Raw genomic sequence first — 19,150 nt, 5'->3', positions numbered from 1 at the left:
GCCAATATTTAGTTACAGTCATAGCGCCACCTGGGGGCAACAGGAAATGACATGTTTTACACTGTGATTAACTCCTCATAGAGATTAAACCAGATCAACATCATAATATGGCCAGTCTAATCTTAAGGCCTTTGAGATGTAAATTGCAAAGATCTTGAGTTTTCGTTGAAGGGCGTGTCCGTGGCGGACTGACAAAGTGATGTTTCGCCATGTAAGGTGAATCACTTTTTTGAGGGCCGAAACATACTTGAAAACTCATGAAACTTTGCAGATATGTCAGAAGTGGTGAAAATTTACGTCTGATATGGGTTTCAGAATTAAGTTTGGCAAAATGGCTCGATAGCGCCACCTAAAAAAATTCAACGAAGTGCCCCTGACACTACGTTTCACGTACAGGTATGAAATTTGCTACACACATCTAACAGCCCAATACTTACAAAAAAGTCTCTTGGAGTGAAATCTGAAAACCAACAGGAAGTGAGATATTTTGAATTTTCTTTGCAAAATTTGGGCAGTTTTTGCCTTTTCCAGGCATTGTACTTTAATGAACTCCTCCTAGAGCTTTAATCAGATCAACATCATATTTGGTCAGTCTAATCTAAAGGCCTTTGAGACATTAAATTGCGAAGATCTTGAGTTTTCGTTGAAGGGCGTGTCCATGGCGGCATGACAAAGTCTGTTGTTCCGCCATGAAAAAGGAAGCTGTTGTAACTCAGGCATACTATGTCCGATCTGCTCCAAACTTCACGTGTTTGATAACAGTCCTGGCCTGAACATATCTATATGCCAATATTCTGTTAGTCATAGCGCCACCTTCTGGCAACAGGAAATGGCATGCTTTACACTGTAATTCCCTCCCAGAACCACATTTCAATATGCCACAAAGTACCAGACATTCTAGAAACACGTTAAATCATGCAACACTTGGCTAAGTGCTAATGTATGCGATAAACGCCATGAAACAGGAAGTTGTTGTAACTCAGGCATATGATGTCCGATCTGCTCCAAACTTCACGTGTTTGATAACAGTCCGGGTCTGAACACATCTATATCGCAATATTTGGTTATGGTCAAAGCACCACCTGATGGCAGCAGGAAGTGTGGCAATTCGAAATGACTTAATGGCATAATTCTCCTGTATTCATTCGCTTACATGCATGTCAACCACTGTTCTCTGTTTTCCTAAGGCCAACGGGTGACGGTGAGCCCGGGTGCGAGGGCCCTTTCATCGCTGCTTGCAGCTTTAATTATTATTATTATTATTATTATTATTATTATTATTATTATTATTCTTCTCCAAAGTGAATCGCATTTTAGAGGGCCTAAACGTGCTCGAAAACTCATGAAACTTTGCACACGCGTCAGAAGTGGTGAAAATTTACGTCTGTTATGGGTTTCGGAATTGGGCGTGGCAAAATGGCTCGATAGCGCCATCTAACGTACAGCCCCGCTCGCTACATTACACTAGGGGTTTGAAATTCGGTACACACATTTATCAGCCCAGTACCTACAAAAAATTCTCTTGGAGCGAAATCCGAAACCAAACAGGAAGTCAGATATTTTGAAGTAATTCACCGTTTTTTGCATTTTCCAGACGTTGTACTTTAACGAACTCCTCCTAGAGATTTAATCAGATCAATGTCATTTTTGGTCAGTCTAAAGGCCTTTGTGACGTTAAATTGCGAAGATCTAGAGTTTTCACTGAAGGGCGTGTCCGTGGCGGCCTGACAAAGTTTGATGTCTTCGCCATGAAAAAGGAAGTTGTTGTAACTCAGACAAACAATGTCGGATCTGCCCCAAACTTCACATGCTTTATTAGAGTCCTAACCTGAAGACATCTTCATAACAATATTCAGTTACAGTCATAGCGCCACCTGCAGGCAACAGGAAATGACATGTTTTATACTGTGATTAACTCCTCATAGAGATTTAACCAGATCAACATCAAATCTTGTCAGTCTAATCTCAAGACCTTAGCGATGATAAATTTCAAAGATCTTGAGTTTTCGCTGAAGGGCGTGTCTGTGGCGGCCTGACAAAGTCTGATGTTTCGCCATGAAAGAGGAAGCTGCTGTAACTCAGGCATACAATGTCCGATCTGCCCCAAACTTCACATGTGCGATAAGAGTCCTGGCCTAAAGACATCTATATGACAATATTTAGTTAGTCATAGCGCCACCTGCTGGCAACAGGAAATGGCATGCTTCACAATGTAATTCACTACCAGAGTCACATTTCATTATGCCACGAAGTACCAAACATGCTAGAGACACGTTAAATCATGCAACACTTGGCTGAGTGCTAATTTATGCGATTAACGCCACGAAAGAAACAGGAAGTTGTTGTAACTCAGGCATACAATGTCCGATCTGCTTCAAACTTCACGTGTTCAATGATAGTCCTGGCCTGAAGACATCAACATGGCAAAATTCAGTTATGGTGAAAGCGCCACCTGTTGGCCGCAGGAAGTGTGGCATTTCGAAATGACTTTGGCATAATTCTCCTGTATTCACTCACTTAAATGCATGACGCCCACTGTTCACTGTTTTCCTGAGGCCAACGGGTGGCGGTGAGCCCGGGTGCGAGGGCCCTCTCAACGCTGCTTGCAGCTTTAATTCATTTTATATTTCTATACTCTGATATTGACTTCTGACTTGTTTATGCATTAAAAAAAAAAGCTTCCAATAAGACCAAATGCCCTTCTGAAAATACAATAGGCTATATAATATAAAACAAAAATAGCCTTAATTATAGCATATCCTACATTGTACAAGCTTTGGCAGTGTCTGCTTTGGCAGTGAAATTGAGATGTTTATGTACAAACACAGCTGAGAATTTAATCACTAAATAAGTGATCATTTTACTCTTTGGCAAATGCCTACCATAAAATAACAAACAGAAGCTTGTGTTTCAATGACAGGATCAGGATGGGGAAAATATCTCTATGTTAGTGAGCTCGTTAAAATGTCCATATCTATCTGTATATCTGTCTATCTATCTGGCTTAATTCACTATGACTTTGAAAGTAATGCCTTGTACCGTCCTTCCTTCCTCTGTGTGTATATGTTTGTCTGAATCTGAATGCTATCACACATCAGCACTAATGAGCAAGCTGACTTACCCTGAGTGACTGGCTGACATTTTGCAGCAGGCGATGGAGTTGTTTAGCAACTAGTAGCAAAGGTCTGAATGAAAGAAATGCCAAAGTCATCAATCACCTGACAGCTCCAGCTCCGCCCACTTAAGCAAGTCATCACCATAACACTCACTGCGCTCATCAATTACACAAAGAGCTCGGAATTACTGACCAAAACTGAGCATTTGTGCATATAATTGTTGTGTAATGTTTATTTAGCCTGAATTCCTTGCAAGCAGTTTCACACATGCTAAGACACATGAGGTACACTAACACTACTAATCTTTTTACATATTCTGAAGGAAATGTGAGTGGTGCTTGTCTGTGCAAAACTTGTGTTGTGCGATGTGTTTTATGTGATTGTATGCGTTTGCTAAAGTGTTTTAGTGCATTGCAGTTGCCGAGGTTTTGGGTGATGCTTACTGGCCCAAGTCAAAAGAGCCCAAACCCAATACTCTACGCTTCTGTCTGTAATATTTATTACTCTGTATATGAATACTGTCCCAAACTGTCCCACTATCACTTAGAAAATTAATAGCACACCTTTCTTCAACACACTATTATTCAATACTTAGGACTATGGGGTTTGCTCAAATCACTAAGCCAAAGTAAGAGCAATAGTAACAGTGATGATTGCATTTCAACACAAATAATAATATCACCATGTTTTCATGATTAGATCTAAGTTTGATTTTAATAATTAACATCCACATTCCAACTTTGTCACCCACAAATTAAAAAGACTACATAATGCAACTGGAATGCAGTGAATTTTCAGAAATTACAAAGTATAAATAAAACATTCATATAAAAATAGTCTTATACAAAATATACTCTCTTACCGATATTTTCAGTGTAAATTCTATGTCTGGATTTATCACTATACCAGTTACAAAAAAGATTGTGGTCAGTAGTTTTGTTATTAAGATAATACAGCAAATGTGATTATTCCAGACTAGCAGCATACAGGAAATGTCTCAAAAAAAAAAAAAAAATGCATTATGTAAACTAAAAAAGCTATTCTTTCAGATGAAGGCTCAGTGTTTTTCTGAATAAAGCATTCTCAGCATTCTTAAACATGCAGAGCTGCATTTAACCACTATTTCTTTCTAATTTCTCATGAATTACAGTTAACATTTTTTTAATAAATAAATAAAATCAGTTTGGAAGAATTTAACAACAGAGCACAAATATGTTCGTACACATTTTCAACAAACTTGGTTCCAGAAGTAGTTTTCCCATTCATTTTCTTCAAAAAGACATTCAGATTCATGAACCAAACCAACCAGATCAAAAAGAATCACAACATCACAAATTTGAAGTGTGTATATATATACAAAAATGTAATTGTGAGTTTACATCTTGCAATTCTGATGTTTTTTTTCCTCAGAATTGCATGATGTTAAGTCACAATTGCGAGTTACGAAGTCAGAATTGCGTGATATAAAGTTGCAATTGCAGGTTATAAAGTCAGAATTGTGAGATATAAAGTCAGAATTGTGAGATTTAAACTCGCAATTCTGAGAAAAAAGTCAGTCTTTTTTCCCCCTCAGAATTGGACTTTATAACTTGCAATTGCATGCTTATATCTCGCAATTTTGACTTTATATCACACATTTCTGACTTTATAACTCACAATTGTGATTTTATATCACAATTCTGACTTTATAACACGCAATTGTCAATTGTCTGTATCACGCAATTCTGACTTTATAACACAATTGCGACTTATATCTTGCAATTCTGAGAAAAAAAGTCAGAATAGTGAGATTTTCAACTTGCAACTTGCAATTGTAAGAAAAAAAAAGTGTTGGAAACAAGCTTCCATAATAAAGTGTAGGTCTTTTGGCAAAAATTATGCAGTTAATCCACTTTGACTAGTAGCTTCTACAGAAGCATATTTTGCATGACAACATCAACACTCATGGTAGGTCTGTTTTGAAAGGTCATACATTATCAGAGAAGATGAATAGGATTTACTTCTGGAACCCTGCTGTTGTGCTCTATTGGAATATTTGTTCCATGATTTCCATTGCATGCCTGCAAGATGTCCATGTCCCAGTAAGCTCCATTGGTAAGATCAAGGTGCAGGTAGTTGTTATCAGTCTTACAGCAGATCGAAGACAAGAGAGCCTTATTTGAATCCAGATAGCTTCAGGATCCTTTAGCCCCGAGTCACACTCTATATTTAGTGAAGAAAGCAGGTAAAACTGCGTGGCATCAGAAGTAGAGCAATTTAACCTTTCAGTTCCTTCTCACAATGAATTCTTTCTCCAGAGTTCTTGATGATCGTCCATTAAAGTCAAGGAAGCATGTCTAAAGTAAGGTCTTGTGCAAAAGAACAATTGCCACCTGATTGAGTCATCTTTTAAGGTCAGGGTGAAAGACCCTGTCAAAAACTAGGCAGAAGGTCAAACAGTCATTGCTCATTTACACGTGTACACCTCTGTCCTCTCGCTACAAGTGTTGCATTTGACATAACAGCACCAAAAAAACTTGCAATTGCACTGCCACACACGTGAATACTGATACGTGTTGTATCCTCGACCGCAACACATGAGGTCGCAGCCATTGGGATGGTGCATCAGCGTCTTATTGCAAACGCGCCCCTGAGTCCCAATGCTGCCGGTCATGGGATCAGCTTCGCAGTAGTTGGGTGATTTCTCAATGTAGACCAGATCTGTGTCCATGGGCTTGCGGTACGAGTAGGGCTTTTTGATCTTGAGAAAAGTGGGTCGTTTGTGGCGCGTGGCTTTCACTGGCTCCACGTGGACAGCATTGGTGTATTTGTCTTTGAGGATGTAGCCAAGCTCACGGAACTTGGGGAGGGTCATCCAGCAGGTTCTGGTGGTGCATGATCCAGACACACCGTGACATTTACACTCCAGCCGCATATTCCTTTCTAGGACCTGGGTCAAGCACAGCATTAAGAGTGCAAAAAATTAGTGCTTTAATTAAGTAAATGCCTCATTACTCAATATGAATACACCACATATTGTCAACACATTCAAATACGATATGTAAAATTTGAGTCATACACTTATATCAACCCTGTATGTGCTTGCAATGTCATCTCATGTTGACATTTTGTTTGAAATTCAATATTCAGACTAAAAATGTTTGATTAAGCAGGTAACAAATCCTCAATAATATGAAAACATGAAGCTGTTGGTACACTTACACAAGGCAAATAACTAGAATTTGCTGCTGTTGATGCAGAAGTGCTCTAAACAATTTTACCCCTTTACCATGTAGTTGCTAGGGCTACGTAAAGAAAGCTGTGTGACCACTGAGTGCCCAGCATCATCTGGGTAACTGAAGTGCACTTCTTCTGGTAACACTTATAGTCTACTTTAGACATTCTACTAACTATAAGTAACATTGCAACTACATGTCAACTAGCAGTCATTAGAGTATTTTTGTAAGTTCTTAAATTGGAATGTAAACTCCACACTAGAGGCTTAATAACTACCTAGCTAGTTTGTAGCTAAGTCTGTACTTTTTTCTGTAGCACCATTTGTTCTTAAAGCAGAACGCAGCTAGTAGGTCTTAAACTCTCTGTAATGTAATGTGTCCTCTCATTATATGAGGTTTACCCTCAATGATCCAATAGCAGCCTTCAAGGAAGTGAGCAGAAGTTTTGTTGAAATGCTTTGAAGTTTAGAATTGATTCTAACTTATTTTGCTTCACCAGAAAAATATGCTTCCATTGAAATATGGTACTACTTAATAATGAATAACATAATAGGCATATAACATTCAACTGTATATGAAGTAAATAAGGATCAATAAATACTGATACAAATAAATAAATACATAAAAATAAATAAATAAATTTGACATGCACAACATGGGCCATTGCAAACAAAGACACTGTTTAGGTCGGGTTTGTGTTAAAGAGTGCTAACACCATTGGTTACACTTAATTTTGATAGTCCACTTTGGACATTCTGTTAATTATAAGTAACTTTGCAACTACATGTCAACTAACTAATAAGCTGACATGTACAGGTGCTGGTCATATAATTAGAATATCATCAAAAAGTTTATTTATTTCACTAATTCCATTCAAAAAGTGAAACTTGTATATTATATTCATTCATTACATACAGACTGATATATTTCAAATTTTTTCTTTTAATTTTTATGATTATAACTGACAACTAAGGAAAATCCCAAATTCAGTATCTCAGAAAATTAGAATACTGCGAAAAGGTTCAATATTGAAGACACCTGGTGCCACACTCTAATCAGCTAATTAACTCAAAACACCTGCAAAGGCCTTTAAATGGTTTTCCAGTCTAGTTCTGTAGGCTACACAATCATGGGGAAGACTGCTGACTTGACAGTTGTCCAAAAGACGACCATTGACACCTTGCACAAGGAGGGCAAGAAACAAAAGGTCATTGCAAAAGAAGCTGGCTGTTCACAGCGCTCTGTGTCCAAGCACATTAATAGAGAGGCGAAGGGAAGGAAAAGATGTGGTAGAAAAAAGTGTACAAGCAATAGGGATAACCGCACCCTGGAGAGGATTGTGAAACAAAACCCATTCAAAAAAGGTGGGGGATATTCACAAAGAGTGGACTGCAGCTGGAGTCAGTGCTTCAATAACCACTACGCACAGACGTATGCAAGACATGGGTTTCAGCTGTCGCATTCCTTGTGTCAAGCCACTCTTGAACAACAGACAGCGTCAGAAGCGTCTCGCCTGGGCTAAAGACAAAAAGGACTGGACTGCTGCTGAGTGGTCCAAAGTTATGTTCTCTGATGAAAGTAAATTTTGCATTTCCTTTGGAAATCAGGGTCCCAGAGTCTGGAGGAAGAGAGGAGAGGCACACAATCCACGTTGCTTGAGGTCCAGTGTAAAGTTTCCACAGTCAGTGTCATGTCATCTGCTGGTGTTGGTCCACTGTGTTTTCTGAGGTCCAAGGTCAACGCAGCTGTAAACCAGGAGGTTTTAGAGCACTTAATGCTTCCTGCTGCTGACCAACTTTATGGAGATGCAGATTTAATTTTCCAACAGGACTTGGCACCTGCACACAGTGCCAAAGCTACCAGTACCTGGTTTAAGGACCATGGTATCCCTGTTCTTAATTGGCCAGCAAACTCACCTGACAATACCCCATAGAAAATCTATGGGGTATTGTGAAGAGGAAGATGTGATATGCCAGACCCAACAATGCAGAAGAGCTGAAGGCCACTATCAGAGCAACCTGGGCTCTCATAACACCTGAGCAGTGCCACAGACTGATCAACTCCATACCACTCTGAATTGCTGCAGTAATTCAGGCAAAAGGAGCCCTAACTAAGTATTGAGTGCCGTACATGCTCATACTTTTCATGTTCATACTTTTCATTTGGCCAAGATTTCTAAAAATCCTTTCTTTGGATTGGTCTTAAATAATATTCTAATTCAGATACTGAATTTGGGATTTTCCTTAGTTGTCAGTTATAATCATCAAAATTAAAAGAAATAAACATTTGATATATATCAATCTGTGTGTAATGAATGAATATAATATACAAGTTTAAATGAATTTTTTTGAATGGAATTAGTGAAATAAATCAACTTTTTGATGATATTCTAATTATATGACCAGCACCTGTAGTTGCGATGTTACATATAGTCAGTAGAATTTCTGTTGGAGGAGCATAAAAATAAAGAGTTAACAAATATTAAGCAGACAGTGTACTAATACTCTAATAAGAGTGAGTTGACATGTGGTTGCAAAGTCAGTAGAATGTCTAAAGTGGACTATAGAAATAAAGAGCTACCAAGTAATTTATTCAGATAATGTTCTCTCCCTTAAAATGTAAATTAATGTAAATGTCAACATTATCAGATATGTCTAAAGAATTGAAGTCTGTCAAGAAAAAACAAGACCTTTTTAATATAAGATGCAGTTGACTTTATCTAATATTTTATTCCAACCTTTGCTTCTGGTCAGAGGTTTTAGTAAATATTTAGATTTACATTTCAATTACGTTTAATGGTGCAACAGAATATTTAATAGTGCCTAAGTAATTTAGTGCCCCTTTACGTCAAAACTAGGCTAGTGTAACTGTGTAACTTGCAGCTGGTGCAATCGGCTCCTGGTCTTGTAGTCTCTACTAAAATGAGCTGATGACTTGAATCAGCTGTATTTGATTAGGAAAAGTTTGTTGCCTTCAGGAACAGGGTTGGGAAACACTGTCCTTGGGTCTTCTGTATGCTTGCTAATGCAATACTAGGTATTTGCTATAGTGTGTTCTGGATGGTTACTTAGTGGTTGCTAGGGTGTTCTCTGCTAGATGGCTGCTCAAAGTGTCAACTCCCAAGTCTCTATTCTGTTCTCAAAAACTTGGGTTCTTTATTCAATGTCTAAGGGATTGTTTTGCCCATTTTATCGTCTAATAAGTAAAAAGTATAAGGATTATTTCATGCTCACAGCACAAATAGTGTGGGACAAGTTAGGTAGTTTAATATTTAGGGTTACTTAGGGTTACATACCCTGTATGAGCAAAAGTGAGGTTTCACATAGCAAACTTATTTTTCTCCACAACATACCAACAGAAATAACACCACTCAAAATGGCCTTACTTATCGCACATCATCTCAGCGACTAATACCAAGACCTTTTGCTGTCTGTTCTTCAAAGATGGGCACCATGAGCCAATGCCATTACATTAGGTGGCATAAATTAAGAATGGGAGGGGGCATTCAAACAGAGCACTCTTTTAGTTTGCTCAAGACAAAACCTGCAGCTAGAATGATCCTGCAAGGCTAGTCAGTTCACTAAGAGGCAATTTAGCTGCTCAGATAAGACAGTACGAATGCAATCCTACAGAAAAGGCTCCTTCAACTAGCTGCACAATGTCAGCATGGAGGCCCGGGGTGAATGAGGAGAAGTGTTGGTTCCATGAATTAGCTCTCTGTGACCAAAGGTGGAACCAGCTAGACATAAGATGGAAGCTTCTTTTCCCCTCATTAAGCTTGACTGAGAGAGCATGAGTGATTCATCTCTCTTTGGCCGACAGAGCAAAGAAATGGGTCACTTAAAAATGAAAATGCTATATGATAAATGCAATTTTTGTCAAACTGTAATTAACAGCATTGACATTATTGATGTTTGGTCGTAAGACATACGAGAACCAAGGATGACTGCTTTTACTGATGTCCGAACTGTGCCATAAGCTTAAGAAGGCTAGGAATATAGTGCATGCATCATAATGACTATTTCTGTGGTGCTTTATTGTCCTTTCTGCAGTTTTTTGCAGTTTCTATTCTTTTATCATGACAACATAAAAAGATGTCTTGCTGTCCAATTTTAATAAAACTGCAAAACAAGATGCATGGTTTTGACTATTCATTGGATTCAGCTTGGATACAACTATCACCCCTTGTGAAAAAGAAGTGCACTTTTAAAAGCATACTTTTAAAAAGAGCCCTTATTATGGAAATAATATTAGTTAAACAATACTTAAAGTGACAACTCAGTGATTTCAGAGACTTATCTGCATGTTATTTACAATTAAATGAACATGTTTTATAGTTAACATTTAAATGCAAATAGCTGAACTTTAGAGAGAACTTTTCACCCACTTAAATACTAAAGTATTTAGCATCTTTATATGTCATTTCATAATTCTATTGTCTTTGAAATATGGTTCAAATGTACAATTGGCAAATTAATGTATACTTTAATGTTATTTCTATTAAAACTTGTATTCCTGTATTTAAATATATTTGTAATTACACATTTTGTAATGAAGTTGCAATTTAGTACATTTAAAATATATTTAACTTTAAATATAATGTAAAATAATACTCAACAGTTAAAAATTATAGTTAAGCACATTTTATCAGTCAACACCACAATATGTGTTCTTTCCTTAAAGAATGACAAAAGATTATTAAAACATAATCGTTTAAACTACTGTACTTAAGTACTTGAATGCACATGTACAGTTTTTTAAAGATATACTTTTAAGATTTGAAGTATATTACAAGTGCACATTTAATACAATTAAGCACAATTATTTTTCCCAAGGAACTGTATCCCTTATTCCACATCAAAGACAACATACAAATGTCTGAACGCTATATGTGGAAAAAAACATAGCCTCTAAATGCAGGTGAAAGTGAAAAAGCCTTTTAGGAAAAAACACAGCATCAAAGATGAAGAGTTTCCATCAAAGTTAGAGATAAGGGATATTGGTATAATCCAGTGTCTATTTAACTGAGCAGAAAAAAGGAGTGGTTTTGTACAGAGCTCAGTGTGTTGGAGCTCATCTGATTTGTAATCAAACTCTAGCACTTATACTGCTCTTACCCCTAAAAGCTTCCTATTATTGCTGTGCCAGTTGAGTCTTGGCTTTGGTGCTAGATTGTTGATGGCTGCAAACCACAGTGCCATAGTTACTGAATCCTTCCCTGTGCTTGACTTTCACTTGATCCGTTCAGTGTAACCAAAACATCACATTCGCTGATAGATAATACCTCTTAAAGGAATAGTTCACCCAAAAATGAAAATTCGGTCATTTACTCACCCTCATGCCATTCAAACACTGTATGTAGCTCTTGGATGTCATTTACATGTCCTCCTTTCAAAACTTGATGCGACCAGGCATGACCAAACGTCATGTATCTTATGTCTTATACATGACACACCAAGTTTAAATATAAAAAAAAGAATACGATTTTAGATTTGGGAAGATTTTTAGTGAAGAACAACTTACAGTGGGTACGGAAAGTATTCAGACCCCCTTAAATTTTTTACTCTTTGTTATATTGCAGCCATTTGCTAAAATCATTTAAGTTCATTTTTTTCCTCATTAATGTACACACAGCAGAAAAACACAGAATTGTTGACATTTTTGTAGATTTATTAAAAAAGAAAAACAAATATCACATGGTCCTAAGTATTCAGACCCTTTGCTGTGACACTCATATATTTAACTCAGGTGCTGTCCATTTCTTCTGATCATCCTTGAGATGGTTCTACACCTTCATTTGAGTCCAGCTGTGTTTGATTATTGGACTTGATTAGGAAAGCCACACACCTGTCTATATAAGACCTTACAGCTCAAAGTGCATGTCAAAGCAAATGAGAATCATGAGGTCAAAGGAACTGCCTGAAGAGCTCAGAGACAGAATTGTGGCAAGGCACAGATCTGGCCAAGGTTACAAAAAAATTCTGCTGCACTTAAGGTTCCTTAGAGCACAGTGGCCTCCATAATCCTTAAATGGAAGACGTTTGGGATGACCAGAACCCTTCCTAGAGCTGGCCGTCCGGCCAAACTGAGTTATCGGGGGAGCAGAGGCTTGGTGAGAGAGGTAAAGAAGAACCCAAAGATCACTGTGGCTGAGCTCCAGAGATGCAGTCGGGAGATGGGAGAAAGTTGTAGAAAGTCAACCATCACTGCAGCCCTCCACCAGTCGGGGCTTTATGGCAGAGTGGCCCGACAGAAACCTCTCCTCAGTGCAAGACACATGAAAGCCTGCATGGAGTTTGCCAAGATGGTGAGAAATAAGAATCTCTGGTCTGATGAGAACAAGATAGAACTTTTTGGCCTTAATTCTAAGCGGTATGTGTGGAGAAAACCAGGCACTGCTCATCACCTGTCCAATACAGTCCCAACAGTGAAGCATGGTGGTGGCAGCATCATGCTGTTGGGGTGTTTTTCAGCTGCAGGGACAGGACGACTGGTTGCAATCGAGGGAAAGATGAATGCGGCCAAGTACAGGGATATCCTGGATGAAAACCTTCTCCAGAGTGCTCAGGACCTCAGACTTGGCCGAAGGTTTACCTTCCAACAAGACAATGACCCTAAGCACACAGCTAAAATAGTGACTTCACAACAACTCTGTGACTGTTCTTGAATGGCCCAGCCAGAGCCGACTTAAACCCAATTGAGCATCTCTGGAGAGACCTAAAAATGGCTGTCCACCAACGTTTACCATCCAACCTGACAGAACTGGAGAGGATCTGCAAGGAGGAATGGCAGAGGATCCCCAAATCCAGGTGTGAAAAACTTGTTGCATCTTTCAGAAAAAGACTCATGGCTGTATTAGATCAAAAGGGTGCTTCTACTAAATACTGAGCAAAGGGTCTGAATACTTAGGACCATGTGATATTTCAGTTTTTCTTTTTTAATAAATCAGCAAAAATGAACTTAAATGATTTTACCAAATGTCTGCAATATAACAAAGAGTGAAAAATGTAAGGGGGTCTGAATACTTTCTGTACCCACTGTACATTTTGGCCTGCACAAGCCGCATAGTTTTATGATACTTTGATTGTGTTTTTGTTTCTAGTAACTGTATACTTTTAGTGTAAGGAAAAGAACGGCTTGAACTCCTTTTGTATTCCACAGAGAGTCATATAGCCAGTGGCGGAGCCAGAGGGGTGCCCAAAATTTAGTTTGCTACTTCCATTTCACCTCCTGTTGAAAGAAGCATTCATTTTGACATGCAGAGGGGCATTGTTACTGTATTAACATTGAATATTATGAAAATATTAATGTTAGTTGCCAAACACAAATGATTAAGAATAAAGGGGGTCGCACAGGCACAGAGCTGTTCAAAATCCGGCTGTGCCACAAAACACCATTCACATAGTTTTTCATTAAATTACACAATTTGTATCAAATCGTTGTTAATGTATCAACAAGATGTGACAAGATCTCGCGAGACTAATATGTGACGAGATTTCTCGTTGAGGCGAAAAGTAGTCTTGTGATATTACCATGACAGAGTGGTTAGGATGATTAGGAAAGAATATGGCACCGCTAGGTTTACATTACGCCTCCACTTTTGTATTTAAATAAAAAACATTTAATTAATTTGGATAACGGTCGCCGCTGCACCTTATTCACAGAGTATGCGCGATCGTGAAAGTGAAAGTAAAAGTAAATGCGAGCGCGTATTCAAACGCGATTTCAATACCCCGCATTTTGAAAGCGGCTCCCTGTTGAATGCAAATATCTCTTAATATGAAAGCTATCTTAGGCTGGGCAGTGTAGTTGTAACCATCTCTTAGCTCTGTATCAAAGAAAAATTTGGTCTTATTTGCACTTTGAATATTCAGAGAGTGCGATTAAGTTGCACTTAATGTAAAGTGTTACCATAAAAATGTTTTCTCTTTATCTTATTAAGCTCAAACAATAAGGTTTCATTTGTTAACATTAGTTAATGTACTGTGAACTATCATGAACTAACAATGAATGACTATTTTTATTAACTAAGATAAACAATGATTAATAAATACTGTAGCAAATATATTGCTCATTGTTAGTTGATGTTGGTTAATACATTAATGTTAATAAATGAGACCTTATTGTAAAGTGTTACCATTTTTATTTATACTGTTTTTATTTCTATGATCAGTTTGTGGAAAGAAGTTCAGTTAGGAGGTCAAAAGTTGTAGAAGCTCATAAATCATGTAAAGTAAGATCTAAAGAGACTGAAATCATACAGAAGAGAAGTTGAGTTAGTGGCAAAACCTTTTACAGTACTTGAGTATTGTTGTCTTTTACGGCATATGATAATTCATACTCAGAAAGTAGAACTGTAATGACATTCATTACAAGATGATTAGTTAAAACATTTCAAATGCACCTGCAGACAATTTTTTCTAGTCATGTATTTCGCCATTGAGGATTTCTTAAAAATAGTGTGTAAAAATCTTGTCTCGTCTCGTTCTCGTGAACTCAATCTCGAGTCTCATCTCGTGTCGTGAGCTACCTGTCTCGTCACACCCCTAGTATCTACATAATGACTTCACCCTAGGCTGGAAGATTGTGCATAGACATTTTTCAGCATTTTTCTTTCTGTGTATTTAATAAAGTCGGTGCTTATGGAGAGATATAATATAGATGGTCCTTTCTGTTTACATTTGCTTAAAGGCAAATTCGAAGTGATGCGTTTTTTACAACTTTATAAATTCAAATATCTAGCTTCCGGCAGACGACCATATGCAGGATGAGCAAGTCGACTTGCACCAAATGAGTAATCCTCTGACGCGTTGTATGACACAGGATGTAGGAGTATTGTAAGCTTAAATGCCTCTCGTGGTTCAAACAAATAGGGCTGTGCAACAAATTTAAGCTCATCTTCTCTTATATCGAAATCCTCTGAAATTTCTCTTTCAAAATTATCATTTTAGACTTATAATCCATGACTAGTGACTCTGATCTGATGCACAACGTAATGACGAATGTGGAGGTGCACAGGATAAAGGATACTCTTCCGCCACAAATCGACTTATACATTCTGTGTACGGTCATCCATGTTATTCTTGATATTCTTTCACAATTATGGACTCCCTAAAGTAGCTTGGCCACCCCATGTACAAAAGTCTAGTTCTGCCACTGCATACAGCACAACACAAGGGTAAGTGAATGATGACAAATTAGTGAATTGGTGGCTAATTCATATGAATTTGTACAATCTCATTTTCGTACCATCTGCATATGCCCCAATGTCAGTTATGTTTAGGGGTGAACCTTCATCCGTCAATATAGTGGAATAAGTCCCGCCTTCTAAATAAAAGAGCCAATCAGCAGCTGGTAAAGTCATTGTGTTACTGCAGCTGCATGCTTAGAACTGCACATGTGCACTGGTTGGACCAACCTGAAATATATGCTTTTTCAATGCCATTTTAGCATAAGAAACAATCTTTATGAGGCAGTTCATATCAGATTTCATTGGTGATTTCGAATATAAAAATTTAATCATATGCTTGGTGAAGAGCTTTGGAGAATTTGATGTTTCCCCATTCAAAGAGATAGCAGCTGCACTTGCATGACTGAAATAACTGCCCGAGAGGCGTTTCAAAGATAACTTTGCTTAAAGGGACTTTGTAATACATACCTTTCTTCCTACTTCGTTGTTATGCAGATTCATAAGTGTCCTGGCACTGTGTTTTATCTCTCTAGCATCCATAAAAACTTTGGAGAAACCCAGGCCGTAGTGGATGTCAGCCGAGCAGCCACCCCATTTCCAGCCATTGGCATGGCCATAAAATCCCTGCTTCTCTTTGTCACAGCTGCAGTCGCTGAGGTTTCCCTGTGTGCAGGCAGCTGTAATGGCATGGGCCACTCCTGCTGCAATGATGGCATACGTGAAAGCTGCCTCTTTACTGCCTGTCAACAGAGGGGACACATATTTAAAGTGCGCAACAGACTTTGGCTGGCCAAGAATCAAATGCTTCAAATTAAGCACCAAATATTGGCAATGATGTCTAATTTGATATGGTTAGAATCTCAGAAACAAATTTAAAAACAAGTGCTGACTTCGGGTTCATCACTTCAGGTTTGTCAAATCCATGTGCACAGTGGGGTCCAAATTGTCTAAGACCACTAGTGCATATATGTATTTGTAAAACACTTTGGTTATGTTCAGACAATTAAGTAAGTGTGTTTTTTGAAAAGGTAGTATTTTGAATGCAACAAAGAGAGAGAACTTTTAATACATTTAAGTAGGCACAATATGAATGAGCTCAAAAGGGAAAAAAAACAAACAAATTATGTACTTTATGCATCAAGAAAGGAATGAACTTCCGAACATCTACTTCCTGAGGTTATCACTCATCTCTTCTCCATAAATCATTGACAAACACTGCAGTATTTGCATAATCGGCAAATGTATAACCATTAACTTGAATTGTAAATTAGAGCCATCACATAGTCAAAAATGTAAAAATTCTTTGTTTTAATCATGTTTTATATCTGATCTCTTACAGACCCCATACAGAAATAATGTAACATTTTCATCTGGGACTTAAGTTGTTATTTTAAAGAAATATACTTATTTAGATTTTTGTCCATGTCATTACATATATATTTAATATTCAACAATATTATTGATTTGACTGCACTGACACAATTAGATGAGAACTGATCTGAGCTGATAATGATATCACTGTTTTCTACAGGGCTGCTTTATAGATGAAATTAACTAATTTAATAATTGATTATCTTTGATGGAACTGAATCAACACTGAACTGACTTCACCTGAACAATGACTCTATTTAGAGCTGCTGTACAGCTGAAATGAACTCTGTTTGCATCGTAGATAATTTTCCTATCATCACTGTAAAGCTGCTTTGAAACAATCTGTATTGTATAAAGCACTATATAAATAAAGGGGAATTGACTTGATTGCGCTCATGAGGTCCTTAACTTTACTCATCTGGAAGACCTCATCAACTGTTATAAACTGTGCCATATTTTTAAGCAGGTTGGATTGGCAAAGTAAAAGTCCATTTGTCTCAGGTGACATCTTTTCATGCTCTGTAATTTACACCTGTGGAAAAACTCTTCAGGCTGCAAATACCAACCCAAATACTGATACATGCATAAAAAATGTTAATACCAAACTCACAAGACAGCTTTTAGTTTGAAAAGGGGGCTGTATTCTTAAAAATAAAGGTTCTAACAAGAACAAATATATCTTGTGTTGTCGGGAACCGCAAAACTTCTAGTTCTTTACAAAACCATCTGTGCTGGTGCTTTAAATACCCAAAGACACTGAAATACTGATCTCAAGTATTAAACGGCAAGAATTTTTGTATCTAAAAAAGTACAATAAAATAAAATAAAAATAAATAAATAAATAACTAAAGCAATTCAAGAACACCCCTCCAAAATGGTTCTCTAATAGAAGAGCCATTTAAGTGCTTGTATCTTTATTGCAGCTTTTGTTTGTTTGTTTAGGCTATATATTCCCATCTTTAATGATTGGTTTCTGCGAATGTAATGAGATCTTTTGCAGTGCACGTATATGACCGCAGGTAAGAAACATGCACGCATATATCTCATCTACCAGACATTTCAGGCATGTGGCACGGAAATCTTAATTTCAACCGGTCGATCTTTATAACGTAGCCAATGAACTGCGACTAGTAAAGGAGGTAACTGTTTTACCTCAAATTAAACAAACTGTATAATCCGTAACCACATTGGTAAACACTTCCCTCGTATATTTAACGACACTACGCGACATTTTCCCCAAAGACTGTTTTATTAGACATTCTTGAGAGGATTTCCAACATACCCACTTTCAACTCTTTTCCGAAGACGGTCCTCTCGCCGAGCGCGGAGCAGTTCCAGCGGCCGTGTTTGAACTGAAACTGGCACTCATTGATGCCCATCTGCGCGCCCTCTCCGATCACGATGATCGCGTCCGGCCGACTCTGACAGATGATCCGCTGCCTGGGCGCCAGTCCCGGGATCTTGTTGCATATGATGCTCGCTCCCAGCGCCAATACGGTGGAGAATCCCCTTTAATTGATCAGAGAGGGCGCTAATCAGTTTTTTTTTTTTTTTAAATGCATGCCCAATATAGGATACAAAAACTGGAGGAAATATATATAGTGTAGTATTTTTCAGATTACAAAAACTGCCTGGGCGACCACTGGACACCTCCGCAAGCGCGCATAGAAGGCATCCAGTGGTGGTCCATTGAAGGCTCCCAAAGAGCCCTGCGAAGTGCGCAGCAGATCCTGTAATGTCGTTGGAAAGCATCATTATTTAATAAGAAAAAAAGGCTTTCCCACTGAATAAAAACTATTCGCTTTGTTTTATCTCAAGATCGTTGCTATAAAGTTGCTATCCTGATATAGGCTAAGACATGGAACTGGAAAAGTAGAGCTTATAGGATATACACAGACACCAAACAGCATTACCCATTCTCACAACATTATGGTATGATATGCTGTACAGTACATTTTTCTGTCAGCTCACCCCATTTTCAAATAGATTATTCCGAGACAAAGGAAAATGTGAAATATCCAACGTCGTGTTTTTCTGCTCATGGTGGTCCTGTCTCGTTTTCGCTCAAAAGTAACGAGAAACTGAACTTTCAACTTGAATAGCCAGCCTATTAGCCAGTTAAATCACTTTGCAATATATTTCCAACAGGAATACTTTTGCCCGCAGGTGTAGAATCCACCTTCAAGGTGTATCCAGGTTGTGTTGAGCCCGCATAGCGGCACAAGTAGAGGAGATGCGCCGGTCTCAAGCTGGGTGAT

At 38.0% G+C, this 19,150-nt stretch overlaps 1 protein-coding gene across 1 annotated transcript; it reads right to left on the bottom strand.

Annotated features, from left to right (window-relative positions):
- Nucleotides 1-5,562: 5,562 nt before the first annotated feature.
- On the bottom strand, nt 5,563-18,934 carry LOC137008962 (protein Wnt-7a). Its single transcript, XM_067370782.1, has 4 exons — nt 18,864-18,934; nt 18,175-18,401; nt 15,990-16,261; nt 5,563-6,045 (listed from the first exon to the last, which is right to left on the bottom strand). The coding sequence occupies exons 1-4, from the start codon at nt 18,932-18,934 to the stop codon at nt 5,563-5,565; spliced, it is 1,053 nt and encodes a 350-aa protein (XP_067226883.1).
- Between the last annotated feature and the right edge of the window lie 216 nt (nt 18,935-19,150).

Source organism: Chanodichthys erythropterus, chromosome 20 (assembly GCF_024489055.1).
Source record: "Chanodichthys erythropterus isolate Z2021 chromosome 20, ASM2448905v1, whole genome shotgun sequence".
Taxonomy (NCBI): Eukaryota; Metazoa; Chordata; class Actinopteri; order Cypriniformes; family Xenocyprididae; genus Chanodichthys; species Chanodichthys erythropterus.
The sequence above is the reverse complement of the archived record's forward strand: the minus strand, read 5'-3'. Positions and strand labels throughout refer to the sequence as shown.